Source organism: Hemitrygon akajei, chromosome 6 (genome assembly GCF_048418815.1).
Source record: "Hemitrygon akajei chromosome 6, sHemAka1.3, whole genome shotgun sequence".
Lineage (NCBI taxonomy): Eukaryota > Metazoa > Chordata > Chondrichthyes > Myliobatiformes > Dasyatidae > Hemitrygon > Hemitrygon akajei.
Window position 1 is genome coordinate 19,749,187 of NC_133129.1, and position 18,223 is coordinate 19,767,409.

The 18,223-nt window shown below is 49.4% G+C and overlaps 1 protein-coding gene across 1 annotated transcript in view; it reads left to right on the forward strand.

Annotated features, from left to right (window-relative positions):
• egflam (EGF-like, fibronectin type III and laminin G domains) overlaps positions 1 to 18,223 on the forward strand; it is a 79,097-nt gene that overhangs the window by 33,446 nt on the left and 27,428 nt on the right. The window contains exons 9-10 of the mRNA XM_073047969.1: positions 12,344 to 12,447; positions 14,201 to 14,438. Coding sequence (XP_072904070.1) covers positions 12,344 to 12,447; positions 14,201 to 14,438 — 342 coding nt within the window. The remainder of the gene's footprint in view (positions 1 to 12,343; positions 12,448 to 14,200; positions 14,439 to 18,223) is intronic.

The window sequence follows — 18,223 nt, forward strand, 5'->3', positions numbered from 1 at the left end:
AAGGGTCTCGGCCCAAAATGGCGACTGTGTTTGTCCATTTCCACAGATGCTGCCTGACCTGTTGAGTTCCTCCAGCAGTTTGTGCGTGTTGCTCTCTGGTCGGGAAGTGGCCTGGTCGACGGAAGTGCCTGGTGTGAAAAGTGCTAGTCTTTGGCTCGAGAGTCTTTGGCTCGAGAGTCTTCGGTGAGGAGGCTGAGGGAGGAGACTACACCAGGCACAATTGGAGAGGGTGAAGACATGACCGCTAAGCTGATTCAGTGTGCTACGTGCATGATGTGGGAGGTCAGGGACACTGATGGTGCCCCTGGCTGTTACAGCTGTGGAAAGTGTGTCCAGATTCAGCTTCTGAAGGAGCATGTTGCAGCACTGAAGAAAGAACTGGATGACCTCAGGTTTATCTGCGAAAATGAGAGTTTTCTGGACAGGACCTACAGTGAGGTCGTTACACCGAGGATACTGGAAGAGAGAAAGGGGGTGACGATGAGGAAGGAAAGGATGCTTGAAGTACAGGAGACCCCGGGGGATGTACCTCTCGTAAACAGGTTCACCCTCTTGGAAGCTGTCAGGACAGAAGATACTGCCAGTCTGAGAGGCGGACAGGTCTGCGAGCCGAAAATTGGTGCAGAAGCAGAGCCGAGGAGTCAGACATCAGGAAGAGCCGTGGTAGTAGGGGACGCCATAGTAAGAGGTACGGAAAGGGATTTCTGCGGCAACAGGCGAGATTTAAGGATGGTGTGTTGCCTCCCTGGAGCCAGGATTCAGGACATCACGGACCGATTGCAGAGCATCCTCAAGGATGAAGGTGAACAGCCGGAAGTGGTAGTCACGTCGGCACAAATGACATCGGGAAGAAGAGGAAGGACATTCTGCAGCGGGACTTCAGAGAACTCGGAAGAAGGCTGAAAAGCAGGACCTCCAGGGTAGTTATCTCTGGTTTGCTTCCAGTTCCTCGTGCTGGAGAGGGCAGGAACAGGGAGATAATGGATCTGAATGTGTGGCTGAGGAACTGGTGCAGGAAGCAAGGATTTACATTCTTGGACCACTGGGATCTGTTTTGGGGTAGGGATGAATTGTACAAAAGGGACGGGTTGCACCTTAATAGGCGGGCGACCAGCATTCTGGCAGACAGGTTTGCCACTGCAACAAGGATGTGTTTAAACTAAGTAGTGGGGGGGAGGGGATGAACTGGAAATATAAGGATGGAGTTAAAGGGAAAGTGAAAATAAGAAAAGTTAAAAAGGACAACAGAATCAATGTAGTAGAAAGCTCAAGAAGAGATCATACAGTATGGGCCAAGTGAAATAGGAATTGATATGAAAGGAGAGGGGAGTAAAAAAATTAAAAGTATTATTTATGAATGCACGAAGTATAAGGAATAAAGTAGATGAGCTTGAGGCTCAGTTGGAAATTGGCAAGTACGATGTTGTGGGAATAACAGAGACATGGCTTCAAAGAGACAGGGCCTGGGAAATGAATATTCAAGGATATACATCTTATCGAAAGGACAGACTGGCAGAGGGGGTGGGGTGGCTCTGTTGGTGAGGAATGATATTCAGTCCCTTGCGAGGGGAGACATAGAATCAGGGGATGTAGAGTCAGTATGGATAGAACCGAGAAATTCTAAGGGTAGAAAGACCCTAATGGGTGTTATCTACAGGCCCCCAAACAGCAGTCTGGATGTAGGGTGTAAGTTGAATGAAGAGTTAAAATTGGCATGTAGCAAAGGTAATGATATGGTTTTAATGGGGGATTTCAACATGCAGGTAGACTGGGAGAATAAGAATGGTACTGGACCCCAAGAAAGGGAGTTTGTGGAGTGCCTCCGAGATGGATTCTTAGAACAGCTTGTACTGGAGCTTACCAAGGAGAAGGCAATTCTAGATTTAGTGTTGTGCAATGAACCGGATTTGATCAGGGACCTCGAGGTAAAGGAACCATTAGGAGTGACCATAATATGATATGTTTTAACCTACAATTTGAGAAGGAGAAAGGAAAATCGGATGTGTCAATATTACAGTTGAACAAAGGGAACTATGGAGCTATGAGGGAGGAGCTGGCCAAAGTTCAATGGAACAATACCCTAGCAGGGAAGACAGTGGAACAACAATGGCAGGTATTTCTGGGAATAATGCAGAAGGTGCAGGATCAGTTCGTTACAAAGAGGAAGAAAGATCCTAAGGGGAGTAAGGGGCGGCCGTGGCTGACGAGGGAAGTAAAGGGCAGTATAAAAATAAAAGAGAAGTATAACATAGCAAAGATGAACGGGAAACCAGAGGACTGGGAAGTTTTTAAACAGCAACAGAAGATAATAAAAAAGGCAATACGCCAAGAAAAAATTAGGTATGAAGATAAACTAGCCAAGAATATAAAGGAGGATGGTAAAAGCTTCTTTAGGTATGTGAATAGAAAAAAAATAGTTAAGACTAAAATTGGGCCATTGAAGACAGAAACAGGTGAATTTGTTATGGGGAACAAGGAAATGGCAGATGAGTTGAACAGGTACTTTGGATCTGTCTTCACTAGGGAAGACACAAACAATCTCCCAGATGTAATAGTGGCCAAAGGAACTAGGGTAAAGGATGAACTGAAGGAAATTTATATTAGGCAAGAAACAGTGTTAGATAGTGTTACGAAAACCCCGTAACCAGGTAACTTACCAGCAAAGATAGATGGATCAGCTGAGTCTGATGCTACTATTTTCAAACATTTTATTCAAAAAAAAAGGCACAAACGTAAGGTTAATACAAACATTCAGATCATATACGTCGTCAATACTCAATCTAAAACACCGGTGTAATAATAATTAATCAGAAATAAGCTCTATAGTTGTCTAGGGGTAATACTGAGTCCAATTGAATATTAAAGTCACTTAGAAATCTGCAGTCTTTTCCGTTTGGGAACCGCTGGCATTTCACGTGTTGGAGAGAGAGAGGACTGGTGAAAGAAAGAACACTTGCCCGTTGTCTTTGCGAAACAATTCCCTGGAATCAGTTGTTAGCTAAAAGCGATTTTCCTTTGGCTTCAGCCACAGATTCCCGATCCGGAATCTGACGCACGTGGCCTCCTAAATGGCGTCCCGCTCCCATGGGAATCGGTATCATGCTTCCTTGGTGTCTCCTTGGTGCGTCTGAGGGTCCTCCCCTCAGACCCGCCTTTATACTTCTTCACGGGATCGCAGGTGTCAATCAAGTTGCAGGTAATGCGATCTCTCTCTCAACCAGCCCACTTTGCCCGAGGGCTTTTCAGGTGGTCTCCATGAGACAATAGTCAAAGTCACTTTTTATTCTGCTTCTTGGAAGAACGTGGTCTTTCGCACGTCTCCCTCTCTTGGGTCAGTTGACCCCCCTTAACTAGAGTTCTTGCGATTTTCACAAAGGAGGGGGCCAACGGCATAACAATAGACTGTTGAGTCTGAAGGCTGATAAGTCCCCGGGACCTGATGGTCTGCATTCCAGGGTACTTAAAGAGGTGGCTCTAGAAATCGTGGACGCATTGGTAATCATTTTCCAATGTTCTATAGATTCAGGAACAGTTCCTGCTGATTGGAGGGTGGCTAATGTTGTCCCACTTTTCAAGAAAGGAGGGAGAGAGAAAACAGGGAATTATAGACTGGTTAGCCTGACATCAGTGGTGGGAAAGATGCTGGAGTCAATTATAAAAGAGGAAATTATGACACATTTGGATAGCAGTAGAAGGATCAGTCTGAGTCAGCATGGATTTATGAAGGGAAAATCATACTTGACTAATCTTCTGGAGTTTTTTGAGGATGTAACTATGAAAATGGACAAGGGAGAGCCAGTAGATGTAGTGTACCTGGACTTCCAGAAAGCTTTTGATAAAGTCCCACATAGGAGGTTAGTGGGCAAAATTAGGGCACATGGTATTGGGGGCAGAGTACTGACATGGATTGAAAAGTGGCTGGCTGACAGGAAACAAAGAGTAGCGATTAACGGGTCCCTTTCAGAATGGCAGGCTGTGACCAGTGGGGTACCGCAAGGTTCGGTGCTGGGACCGCAGCTGTTTACAATATACATTATTGATTTAGATGAAGGGATTAAAAGTAACATTAGCAAATTTGCTGATGACACAAAGCTGGGTGGCAGTGTGAAATGTCAGGAGGATGTTATGAGAATGCAGGGTGACTTGGACAGGTTGGGTGAGTGGGCAAATGTATGGCAGATGCAGTTTAATGTGGATAAAAGTGAGGTTATCCACTTTGGTGGCAAGAACAGGAAGGCAGATTACTATCTAAGTGGAGTCAAGTTAGGAAAGGGGAAGTACAACGAGATCTAGGTGTTCTCGTACATCAGTCAATGAAAGCAAGCATGCAGGTACAGCAGGCAGTGAAGAAAGCTAATGGCATGCTGACTTTTATAACAAGAGGAATTGAGCAGAGGAGTAAAGAGGTCCTTCTGCAGCTGTACAAGGCCCTGGTGAGACCCCACCTGGAGTATTGTGTGCAATTTTGGTCTCCAAATTTGAGGAAGGACATTCTTGCTATTGAGGGAGTGCAGCGTAGGTTCACAAGGTTAATTCCCGGAATGGCGGGACTGTCATATGTTGAAAGATTGGAGCGACTGAGCTTGTATACACTGGGATTTAGAAGGATGAGAGGGGATCTGATTGAGACGTATAAGATTATTAAGGGATTGGACACGCTGGAGGCAGGAAGTATGTTCCCGCTAATGGGTGAGTCCAGAACTAGAGGCCACAGTTTAAGAATAAGGGGTAAGCCATTTAAAACAGAGATACGTAAAAACTTTTTCACCCAGAGAGTGGTGGATATGTGGAATGCTCTGCCCCAGTAGGCAGTGGAGGCCAAGTCTCTGGATGCATTCAAGAGAGAGTTAGATGGAGCTCTTATAGATAGCGGGGTCAAGGGATATGGGGAGAGGGCAGGAACGGGGTACTGGTTGTGTATGATCAGCCATGATCACAGTGAATGGTGGTCCTGACTAGAAGGGCCAAATGGCCTACTCCTGCACCTACTGTCTATTGTCCTAGATGCTGCTGCTGGTGGAAACATTCTCTCTGCGTCCACTCTGTCTGGGCCTTTCAGTATCCAGTGACTTTTCATGAGATCCTCCCTCATCCTTTCGAACTCAAACCAGAGCTAAAAATAAAACGAGCAGATGTAGGTTTAAGTTTACTTAAAACTTCGTTGTTGACATGGGCTCACATCCACAAGTCATGAAAATGAGTTCTATGCAGCAGCAACTCAGTAGACAACAAGATGAGGGCAAACCTGTTAACATAAACCTAAATTACTGAAAATTATACACGACTTCAATGCACAATGTGTGGACAATGAGCTGGAATGTGTTTGTCTCCAGATGCACTAGGATGAGATGAGCACTGTTGTACCATCACCCTACAGGCCGTGACACTCAGGGACTTGGGCTATATATGTGTTTATGTGTATGTATACTCTCTCTCTCCCACACACACACACACACACGAGTGTATACAGAGAGAGAGCCTGGTGCAGATAATAGACTGCCTTCATATAATACTATCAACAATTGCATCGTCCAAATCTTCATTTTCATTGTAATATTCAAGGTGATTGTTGATACCTTCAAATTCATCATAGTCCCTAACTTGTTGAATTTGTGAAATATTTTCATTTCCCCTCTCAGCTGTTTCTGGCATCTCCAAGCCAGAATGCTTGAAACCACAGTGAACAAAACTTTTCCAAATTGTCTTACTGCTTACTTCTCACCAGCTATCAGTGACAAAAATCGCTGCTTTTTGAACAAAAACACACACAACTGTAAAAAGTGTTTGTTCTAAACATGGTGCAGTCTATAACGGCCACACAGTGCACGCGTCTGATGCTAGTTAAAAACTACTCTGCAACAATCTCCTGCCCCGTTTAAGCAACGTAATGTCCTAAATAAATGAAGGGAATCCCAGCTATTTTCTCAATTTGTTCATGATCTTTAAGAGTTGTCCCAAATGAGTGGCTGCTCTGATTAACTGATGGCACAGTTACCGGAAAATCGCTGCATTTTTTTTTTGTGGCTGGTTGCCTTTCTGCTGTCGTAACTGTATGTGTTGTGTGTGATTGTTGGTGCAGAATTTTGCACCTTGACCCTGGAGCAATGCTGTTTTGTTTGGCTGTTTTCAAGTATATGGTTGAGTGACAATTAAACTTGAACTTAATCAACCAAATCAACGTAAGAATCTGATTGCAAGATTGAGAGAGATAGGAAAAGAAATCCATGAGTCTGTGGGAGGGAGGAATGGGGCTTGTTTCGCTCTTACTGAGGCTGGAGGCTGAAGGTAGCCTGTCCTCAGGTAAGAGGACGGTGTACGTGCGTGAGTGGGAGAGAGGAATGGGGCTTGTTTCACTCTTACTTCTTTGTCACTTGGTATAGTCGGTGTTGTTCTGCCGAATGTTGTGGGCACACTGTGCTCCAATATAAGTTCTTAGTTGCAGCTTCAGTTCAGTATCTTTGAAGTACCATTCAAAGTCATTCTGTGGAATGACGAAAACATCTGAGCCAGTGTCCAATTCTATTTTAATTAATTTGTCATTTGCTTCCGACACTCACTGTTTATGAACCCGTGAATTTGTCCATTTTCTGCCTTTTTAAAATTCAACTGCCTCCCTCCCCTTTCAAAGAAAAATAAACTTGCTGTGCTTTTTTTTAAACTCAAGCATCTTGCTGAATCTTTTCAAAACTCAAAAGGCTCTTTTCCATTTGCAAAAAAAATGTGTTGTGCTTGTCTTGGGTTCATTTAAAACTTACTCAATGCCGCTGTGATGTTTTGTAACTCGAAAGCATTAAAGCTAAGTGAAAGAGAAACATGGAGCCAAGGGTAACGTGTACACTCTTAGCTTTTACGCTTAATAAGGCATGCGGTGGTGGCATAATAACGTATGCCATTGCTGTAGTTCTACACATAACCCGCAATGAACTATAAGCAACAATGCTTAATCACACTATATTTACAATATTACTGAAATATTAAATACACAACATATCTATTACTTCCTCTGGCATTTCATTCCAAGTACACACCACTCTCAGTGGGGGAGAAAACTATTTTAAATAGAACATAGAACAGTACACAATCATATACAACCTTGAGATTTGTCTGTTTATGGACAGTCATAAAACAAAGATAAAACAGTAGAACCCATTAAAACACACACACACGCTCATACACACACACATGCACACACACGTACACACACACTCATACACACACACACGCTCATACACACACATTCACACACACGCACACTCATACACACACATTCACACACACACACGCACACTCATACACACACGCACACTCATACACACACGCACGCTCATACACACACATTCACACACACACACGCACACTCATACACACACGCACACTCATACACACACGCACGCTCATACACACACATTCACACACACACACGCACACTCATACACACACGCACGCTCATACACACACGCACGCTCATACACACACATTCACACACACACGCACACTCATACACACACGCACGCTCATACACACACGCACACTCATACACACACGCACGCTCATACACACACGCACACTCATACACACACGCACACTCATACACACACGCACGCTCATACACACACATTCACACACACACGCACACTCATACACACACGCACGCTCATACACACACGCACACTCATACACACACGCACGCTCATACACACACGCACGCTCATACACACACGCACACTCATACACACACGCACGCTCATACACACACGCACGCTCATACACACACATTCACACACACACACGCACACTCATACACACACGCACGCTCATACACACACGCACACTCATACACACACGCACGCTCATACACACACGCACGCTCATACACACACATTCACACACACACACGCACACTCATACACACACGCACGCTCATACACACACGCACACTCATACACACACGCACGCTCATACACACACGCACACTCATACACACACGCACACTCATACACACACGTTCACACACACACACGCTCATACACACACACATGCACACACACGTACACACACACACGTACACACACACGTTCACATACACACACACGTTCACACACACACACACACACTCACACTCACACACAACAAAAACCACCAAATATGCAACGAGTGGAAAAAGAAAAAATCATTCAATCAATTAAAAAAAACAAATAGCACACAACATCAACCGCAGAGTCCCTGAAAGTGGAGCCGGTTTGGAGCTGATGAGGCCGGTCCAGGAGCCCGTAGTGTGGTGACCAGAACTGACGAAGATGGGATGAATGGGTTCAGTGCAGAACATAGAACAGTACAGCACGGTAAGGGCCCCTGGGCTTCCCCCCACACTAGTCAGTCCCCGTGGTTATTTTTAGCATTAACCATTTCCTCCTCTTCCTGTTTACCTGGTTCCTTAAAAAGACGGATGTGTTTGACCGCTCGATAATCTGTCCTTCCTGTCCCTGCGGTTTACAACCCTGCCCCTGGGAGTTGCAACGCTGGCAAAGATTGCAAGGGGGAGGGGTTTATGCTTCCTGATCCAGGATAAATGAGATGGTGGGGGGGGGGTCCTTCCACAGTGAAAGAGTAAGGGAAGGAGTCGGGGTATGTTTAGGGCAACTATGGGGATGGGGGTGGTGGGGAAGGCACAGGCTGTTGGAATTTGATAAGGAAAGGTGGGGGAAGGTCTCTGCTGATCTGGTGACAAACAAAGGTCTGTTTTATATTGTATGTTCTGGGTGAAACCTCCAGCTGGGAGCTACAGCAGAATTCAATAACGTGACACATTGCCTGTGCACAGACCAGCATCTACACACACACACTCACACTCAAACACTCACATAATAGGACTCTGAGGGACATCATTTTCACCTAGAGGGTGGTCTGTATGTGGAATGAGCTGCCAGAGGAAGTGGTCGAGAGAGCTATGTTATCAACATTTGGGCAGTTAAGTGGAAGGGAGAGGTTTAGAGGCATATGGTCCAAACATGGGCAAATGGAATTAGCTCAGGCGAACAGCATGAATCAGTTGGGCCGAAGGGTCTTTCACCGTACTCTGTGTCTCTAAAAGTCTGCAGGAGCAAAAGCAGCCAAGGGATGCCCGATGTTTCGGGGTGAGATCCTGCCCGATCTGTGAGTTCCTCTGATTTGTGTTTGTCCCAGAATGACAGCGAGACTGCCTGGGTTCCAGGGAGCAGGCTTGTGATGGGTCACATCAGATCACGGTCATTGTCCTGTGCACAAGCACAGTGAGGTGCAGCCACAACGAGAAGCTTTGCGGACACTTGGGTATAGGTGATGTAGAACTGAGGCGGTACTTTGGTTGATTGGATGGAGGGATGGAGATACATCTCTACCAAAGGAGGTGTAAGGCACTCCTTCCCTCTGCCGGCCTGCAGGTCACCCTTGGGTGAGGCATAACCCCTGCTTAGCCCCCGATCAGGGTCACGTGAAGCCAAGGGATCAGGTGGTGGATGGTCGGATGAGCAGCTGGTGCAGATCACATCCTGGTTATGTGATCTCTGACAGCAGGCAGACAATCTCTGAAGAGTATTGATATTGGCTGGGCTCACCCGTCGTGTAAAGTCACGACCCAGAAGGAGGCAATGGCAAACCACTTCTCCAGAAATCTTTGCCAAGAGCAATCACAGTCATGGAAAGACCACGTCATACAACAGGGCACAGAATGATGATGACATTGACATTGGTTGAGGTTGATCATGGACATTGCATCCTAGCTGTCTACATGATACACAAGCCAGGCCAGTACGATATGGAGAGCGAGCTGTTGCCCGTGTGGCAGGCTCCCCCTCTCCATGCAGCTGATGAACCCAAAGGAACGGCAGAGACCGATACGGTTTGGCACCAGCGGCGTCTCAGGACTTGCCGGTCAGTGTTGAACTCAGTGTAGGACTGTCTTCGGGACTCCGGCTCCAAGATCTTGCTCAGGGTTTACTCACTAAGTCTTCTTCATGAGTGGGTATGGCCGCAAGGCAGCAGACATTTGAGATCAGAGTTTTCCTTCTCCGAGATGAGCTGCCAAGCACAGCTGATGAGCCCCATCTGCCTCGAGTGACTGGTTTCAAGGTGCCAGTAACCTACCTTTGCTCCTTCTCCAGTCAGTAGAAACAGATCCACCGGATTTAGTAGCTAAACCACATGTGAAGCCCAGGAGCTGGACTTGGTTGTCAGAGGCTGTCTGAGTTGTGTGCTGTTGGGAGCATTTAATAGGTAGTGGGAGCTTGTCTCCACTACGACTCCAGGCTGCAACAACCCTAAGGAACCACACATAGAATTAATATACAATATAACATATATAATCTATATAGAGATGATCTCTCTGGCACATATATAGTGTATTTATAGAGTGGATTCCTGTTAGTGGGTCATGGGTTAATCAAGGTAGCTGTATACTTGCGACACTATGCCACTTTAAGTGGGACAGGAAACTGTCGCTGGACAGTTTGTAATGAGTGTCAGTCACGTGCACTTGTTAGAGACTGCGCCATGATTAGAGCAAACAGCTTTTAAATAGTGTCAGCCGCATGCACTTGTGTTCAAAAAGTAGTGATTAGTTTGTCACTGAAAGTTGGCTGGAGATAAGCAGTAAGACAATTCAGAACTATTTTATTCACTGCAGTCTCAAACATTCAGACTTGGAAATGCCAAAAATGGCTGGTAGTGAAAATGAAACTATTTCACCACATCAACAAGTTAGAAACTATGAGGAATTTGAAGGTTTCAACAATCATCTTGAATGTTACAATGAAAATAAAGATTTGGGCGATGCAATTGTCAATAGCATTATATGAAGGCAGTCCATTATCTGCACTAGGTGTTTGTACTGATTTTGTTCATTTACACACTTCAAAAAACACGGCACTGTCACTGGATGAATTCATCTGTCGATAACAATTAGGAACTAATACACAGTTTTATAATACTGGAGCACTACTGGTGGTGTTCTAATTTGTTCTATACTTCATTTAAATACAGAATTTGATACTCCGTTTGTCCTTTTTATATCTTTTTAACTATTTCCATCAATGTTCAGCTAATTGGGACAGCCACTTAATTGGGCCAAAATGTACTGGCCCTGATGAGACCGATTAACCAGAATTCACTCTGTGTGTGTGTGCGTGCGCATGCACACACACAGAGACACCCATACACACACACACAGACACACACACACACTCTCTCACACACACACACACACTCACACAGACACAGACACACACACACACACACACACAGACACACACACACACACACACACTCACACACACACACACACACTCACACACACTCTCACACACACACACACACACACACACACGCACGCAAACACACACACACACACACACACTCACACACTCACACACACACACACACAGAGACACACACACACACACACACACTCTCACACACACACACACACACTCACACACACTCTCACACACAGAGACACACACACACACACACTCTCACACACACACACACACACACTCACACACACTCTCACACACACACACACACGCAAACACACACACAGACACACACACACACACACACTCACACAGACACACAGACACACACACACACACACAAAACACATACCCATGTAATACAGAAATGATTTTGTTAATACAATATCGATCACAGGGTACGTGGTGTGACGGTCAGTGTGACACTATCTCAGCACCAGTGACCCAGTTCAATTCTGCCGTTGTTTTCCGAGCCACAGGAAGTAAGGAATAGGGAGAGTGTGCAAAGGGCGCACAGCTGGCAGAGGGCTGAAGGGTCTCCTCCTTCTTAACAGTGAGAGTGGCTCTGATCAACGTGACAGAGTGGGATTAGTCTGGTAATGAGGGTGGGGAGGACGATATTGGGGCCAGAGAACGGGGAGGGGTAGTGGTGTCTATAACAATGTGTGTTGACTGTTGGACGTGTCTGTGAAGGGGGCAGGAGTTGGAAGCTCTCTCTCCCTCTCCCTCTTCCCCATCCCCATTTCTCTCTCTCTCTTGCCCTTTCTGTCTCCTCCCTCCCTCTGCTTTCCTCATATTTCTCTCCCCCTCCCTCTCACCCCCCTCCCCTTCCCTTCCCCCTTCTCCACCTTCCACTTTTTCCCTTCCCCTCCCCTCTTCTCCCTCCCCTTCTCCCTCCTCTCTTTTTTCCCACACTGTCTCCCACTCCTCCTGCCCCCTCCATCTCTCCCTAACCTCCCTCCCCCTCTAATTCTCCTCCCTCCCACTCAGTCCTGTCACACTCTCCCCACCCCCCTCACCAGACACTGACCCAGCCGCTGGTGTGTTTGACCTAGGGCCGGAGGAAGGGGGCAGTGGTCACTCCAGACGACGTTTTCCAGCGGAGACCGGAGCCCGTCCTGGCATTCACCTCGAGGGCCCTGACATCTACATCGAGAAGGTAGTGGCCACTTCAATGGTGTGGGGAAGGGGAGGGGTGTGGGGGACTGATGGGGGTGAGGGTGGCAGATGTGGGGCATTGAGGAGACAGGGAGGGGTGGTTGGGTGGGATGTGGGTGGTGAGTGAGAGAGAGAAGGTGTGAGTGTGTATGAGAAATGAGCAGAGGGAATGGCAGAGAGAGGATGAGAGAAGGGCAGGTGACGAGGTGTGGGCATGAGGGGAGAGTGTGGGTGTTGGGGTAGAGATGGGGGTGGGTATGGTGAGTGAGGGTGTGAGGAGTGATGAGGTGAGGGTGAGTGAGGGATTGTTGGGATTAGGGGATTGAGGAATTTGTGTTGGGGTTGGATGAGGAGGAGGGTGAGGTGTGAACAAGCTGAGGTATTGACAGGGGGATTAGAGTCTGTCAGCAGGGCTGAACGATGGCAGCTAATCCCCATGGTGGCGAGAGTTTGCCTCTGACAGGAAGTGACTTTGTAAACACCGACTCCATCAGGCACCTGCTCCCCCCCCCCCTTACCCTCACCCTCACCCCTGCCGCAGGGATCCGGCATCTTTGCACCCCATCCGCTCATCACACCCTGGGACAGGACAGATCCCACAGAGACACCTCACTCACTCACACCACATTCCTCAGGGCACCTTCCAATCTCCGCCCTCCCTCCTCCCGCCCCTCCCCCTTTCCCTCTCTCTTGCCCTCACCCCCTCACCCTTTCCCGTTTGCCCCCTCCCTCTCTCTTCACCCATTCCCTCTCTTCTCCTCCCTCCCCCTCACCTTGTTCTAATATCTTTTCTCCATTCTCTCGAGCTCTATTTTTCCACTCTCACGTTCTCTTTATTTCTTTCCCAATCATTTCTCTCTGTTCCTCTTGTCTCTCTCTCCTTGACTTCCTCTTTATTCTCTCCCACTCTCCCCTTTCTCCCACCATAACCTCTCTCCATCTCCCCTTCCCGCTCCATCTCCCTCCTCCCTTCCCTCTCTCTCCTTCTCTCTCTCCCTCCTGTCTTCTTTCTCTCTAGCTCCCTTCTCTCCTTCTCTCTTTCCTTCTCTCTCTCTTCTCCCTCTCCTTCTGCGTTCCACATCATCCTACAGTCTTCCCAACCACTGCCCTCCACCCTCCATCTCTTCCTCCTACCCAATCTCCCCATTCTACCCTCATCCCCCTCCTATATCACTCCCACTCCGCTCCCCTCCCAACCTTTTTCTCTACACCCTCCAACCATGCTCTTCCTCCTCCTCCTCCTCTCATTTCCCATCCCCCTCAATTATTCTTTTCTTTCCCTCGATGTCAGGTCCCTTCCATCTCCTCCGCTTCTCACACACCCCACCATCTACTCGCCAGCTCCCCTCCAACTTGTCCCTCCCTCTCCTCACCTTTCATCTTCTTTCCTCACCTGGCATCTCTCATTCCAGCACTATCCTCTCCGCTCCTCCTCTTCCCTGTCCTCCCCTCCCTCTTCTCCCACCATCCGTCAACCCTCACCCCTCACTGTCCCTCACCCATCTCTCCCTCTCCCCTCATTGTCCTTCTCCCTTCAATCTTCCTCTCCCGTCACTCACCCTCACCCCTCACATTCCCTCCCTCTAAACACCCTCCCTCTCCCCTCACCCTCCTTTTCCCCTTACTCTCACTCTCCCCTCACTCTTCCTCAGACCTCCCTCTCCCTTCACCCACACTCTCCCCTCACCATTCCCTTCGTTACCCCTCCTCTGTCTCAACCACTGACCCAATATTGTGCACTTTCCTCCCCACAGATCAACTCTCCCTCCATCATCGAGGGAAGGAACAACCTCCTCCATTCACCACCACGACGTTTCCTGTCAATAGGACCACCTGCTCCTCCCCCTGCTCGAGCAACACCCAAGGGTGCACAGCACCTGTCCTGTGAGGAGATCAACTGCCCGCTCAACAGCTTCTGCACCAACGATTATGAGGCCGGAGGTTCCCGGTGCCCCTGCAACCTGGGCAAGGCAGGGGACAGGTGTAGTACAGGTGAGTGGGACTGGAGGTACATAACAAACAGTGTGGAGGGAGCGCCACCTAGTGTCTGACCCTGGGAATGTGTGATGCAACAGTGTGGAAACAGCGCCACCTAGTGTCTGACACTCGGAATGTATGATGAGACAATGTGGTGGGAGCGCCACCTAGTGTCTGACCCTGGGAATATGTGATGCGACAAGTGTGGAGAGAGCGCCACCTAGTGCCTCACCCTGGAAATGTGTGATGGGACAGTGTAGAGGGAGTTTCATTCTGTGTCTGACCCTCGGAGTGTGTGATGGGACAGTGTGGAGGGAGCGGCACCTAGTGTCTGACCACGGGAATGTGCGATGCGACAGTGTGGAGCGAGCGCCACCTAGTGTCTGACTCTGGGAGTGTGTGATGCGACAGTGTAGAGGGAGTTTCACTCTGTGTCTGACCCCGGGAGTGCGTGATTGGACAGTGTAGACGGAGTGTCACTCTATGTCTGACCCTGGGAATGTGTGATGCGACAGTGTGGTGGGAGTTTCACTCTGTGTCTGACCCTGGGAATGTGTGATACGACAGTGTGGAGGGAGCGCCACCTAGTGTCTGACCACGGGAATGTGCGATGCGACAGTGTGGAGCGAGCGCCACCTAGTGTCTGACTCTGGGAATGTGTGATGGGACAGTGTGGAGGGAGCGCCACCTAGTGTCTGACTCTGGGAATGTGTGATGCGACACTGTGGAGCGAGCGCCACCTAGTGTCTGACTCTGGGAATGTGTGATGCGACAATGTGGAGGGAGCGCCACCTAGTGTCTGACCCTGGGAATGTGTGATGCGATGGTGTGGAGGGAGCGCCACCTAGTGTCTGATCCTGGAAATGTGTGATGGGACAGTGTGGAGGGAGCGCCACTTAGTGTCTCACATCGGGACTGTCTGATGGGACAGTGTAGAGAGAGCTTCACTCTGTCTGACCCTCAGAGTGTGTGATGGGACAGTGTAGAGGGAATTTCACTCTGTGTCTGATTACACGAGTTTGTGATGGGACAGTGTGGAGGAAGCTTCACTCTGTGTCTCACCCCGGGAGTGTGTGATGGGACAGTGTGGAGGAAGCTTCACTCTGTGTCTCACCCCGGGAGTGTGTGATGCGACACTGTGGAGGGAGCGCCACCTCGTCTCTGACCCTCAGAGTGTGTAATGGGCAGTGTGGAGGGAGCTTCACTCTGTCTCTGACCCTCGGACTGTGTTAATCGACAGTGTGAAGGGAGAGCCCCCTAGTGTCTAACCACAGGAGTGTGTGATGGGACAGTGTGCAGGGAGCGCCAATAGTGTCTGACCCTGGAAATTTGTGATTCGACAGTGTGGAGGGAGCGCTAACTGGTGTCTGACCCTCGGAATGTGTGAATGGACAGTGTGGAGGGATCTTCACTCTGTGTCTGACCGCGGGAGTGTGTGATGGGATACTGTGGAGGGAACTTCACTCTGTGTCTGACCACGGCAGTTCGTGATGGGACAGTGTGGACGGAGCGCCACCTAGTTTCTGATCCCAGGAGTGTGTGATGCGACAGTGTGACGGGATCTTCACTCTGTGTCTGACAGCGGGAGTGTGTGATGCGACAATGTGGAGGGAGCGCCACCTAGTGTCTGACCCTGGGAATGTGTGATGCGATGGTGTGGAGGGAGCGCCACCTAGTGTCTGACCCAGGGAATGTGTGATGCGACAGTGTGGACAGAACGCCATTTAGTGTCTGACCCAGGGAATGTGTGCTGCGACAGTGTGGACAGATCGCCACCTACTGTCTGACCCTGGGAATGTGTGATGCGACGGTGTGGAGGGAGCGCCACCTAGTGTCTGACACTCCGAATGTATGATGAGACAATGTGGTGGGAGCGCCACCTAGTGTCTGACCCTGGGAATGTGTGATGCGACAGTGAGGAGGAAACGCCACCTAGTGTCTGACCCTGGGATTGTGTGATGCGACAGTGTGGAGCGAGCGCCACCTAGTGTCTGACCCTGGGAATGTGTGATGCGACAGTGTGGAGCGAGCGCCACCTACTGTCTGACCCTGAGAACGTGTGATGCGACAGTGTGGAGCGAGCGCCACCTAGTGTCTGACCCTGGGAATGTGTGATGCGACAGTGAGGAGGAAACGCCACCTAGTGTCTGACCCTGGGAATGTGTGATGCGACAGTGAGGAGGAAACGCCACCTAGTGTCTCACACCGGGACTGCGTGATGGGACAGTATAGAGAGAGCTTCACTCTGTGCCTGACCCTGGGAATGTGCGATGCAACTGTGTGGAGGGAGCGCCTCCTAGTGTCAGACCCTGGGAGTTTGTGATGGGACAGTGTGGAGAGAACTTCACTCTGTGTCTGACCCCGGGAGTGTGTGATACGACAGTGTGGAGGGAGCGCCACCTAGTGTCTGACCCTGGGAATGTGTGATGCGACGGTGTGGAGGGAGCGCCACCTAGTGTCTGACCCTGGGAATGTGTGATGCGACGGTGTGGAGGGAGCGCCACCTAGTGTCTGACCCTGGGAATGTGTGATGGGACAGTGTGGAGGGAGCTTCACTCTGTCTCTGACCCTCGGACTGTGTTAATCGACCGTGTGAAGGGAGAGCCCCCTAGTGTCTAACCACAGGAGTGTGCGATGGGACAGTGTGCAGGGAGCGCCACCTAGTGTCTGACCCTGGGAATTTGTGATGGGACAGTGTGCAGGGAGCGCCACCTGGTGTCTGACCCTGGGAATGTGTGAATGGACAGTGTGGAGGGAGCGCCACCTAGTGTCTAACCACAGGAGTGTGTGATGGGACAGTGTGCAGGGAGCGCCACCTAGTGTCTGACCCTGGGAATGTGTGATGCGACAGTGTGGACAGAGCGCCACCTAGTGTCTGACACTCGGAATGTGTGATGCGACAGTGTGGTGGGAGCGCCACCTAGTGTCTGACCCTGGGAATATGTGATGCGACAAGTGTGGAGAGAGCGCCACCTAGTGCCTCACCCTGGGAATGTGTGATGGGACAGTGTAGAGGGAGTTTCATTCTGTGTCTGACCCTCGGAGTGTGTGAGGGGACAGTGTAGAGGGAGTTTCATTCTGTGTCTGACCCCGGGAGTGCGTGATGGGACAGTGTGGACACAGCGCCACCTAGTGTCTGACACTCGGAATGTGTGATGCGACAGTGTGGACAGAGCGCCACCTAGTGTCTGACACTCGGAATGTGTGATGCGACAGTGTGGTGGGAGCGCCACCTAGTGTCTGACCCTGGAAATGTGTGATGCGACAGTGTAGAGGGAGTACCACCTAGTGTCTGACCCCGGGAGTGCATGATTGGGCAGTGCAGACGGAGTGTCACTCTGTGTCTGACCCTCGGAGTGTGTGATGCGACAATGTGGAGGGAGTTTCACTCTGTGTCTGACCCTGGGAATGTGTGATACGACAGTGTAGAGGGAGCGCCACCTAGTGTCTCACAACGGGACTGCGTGATGGGACAGTGTAGAGAGAGCTTCACTCTGTGTCTCACCCCGGGAGTGTGTGATGCGACAGTGTGGAGGGAGTTTCACTCTGTGTCTGACTGCGGGAGTGTGTGATGGGACAGTGTGGAGGGAGTTTCACTCTGTGTCTGATCCCGGGAGTGTGTGATGGGACAGTGTAGAGGGAGCTTCACTCTGTGTCTCACCCCGGGAGTGTGTGATGCGACAGTGTGGAGGGAGTTTCACTCTGTGTCTGACCCCGGGAGTGTGTGATGGGACAGTGTGGAGGGAGTTTCACTCTGTGTCTGACCGCGGGAGTGTGTGATGGGACAGAGTGGAGGGAGC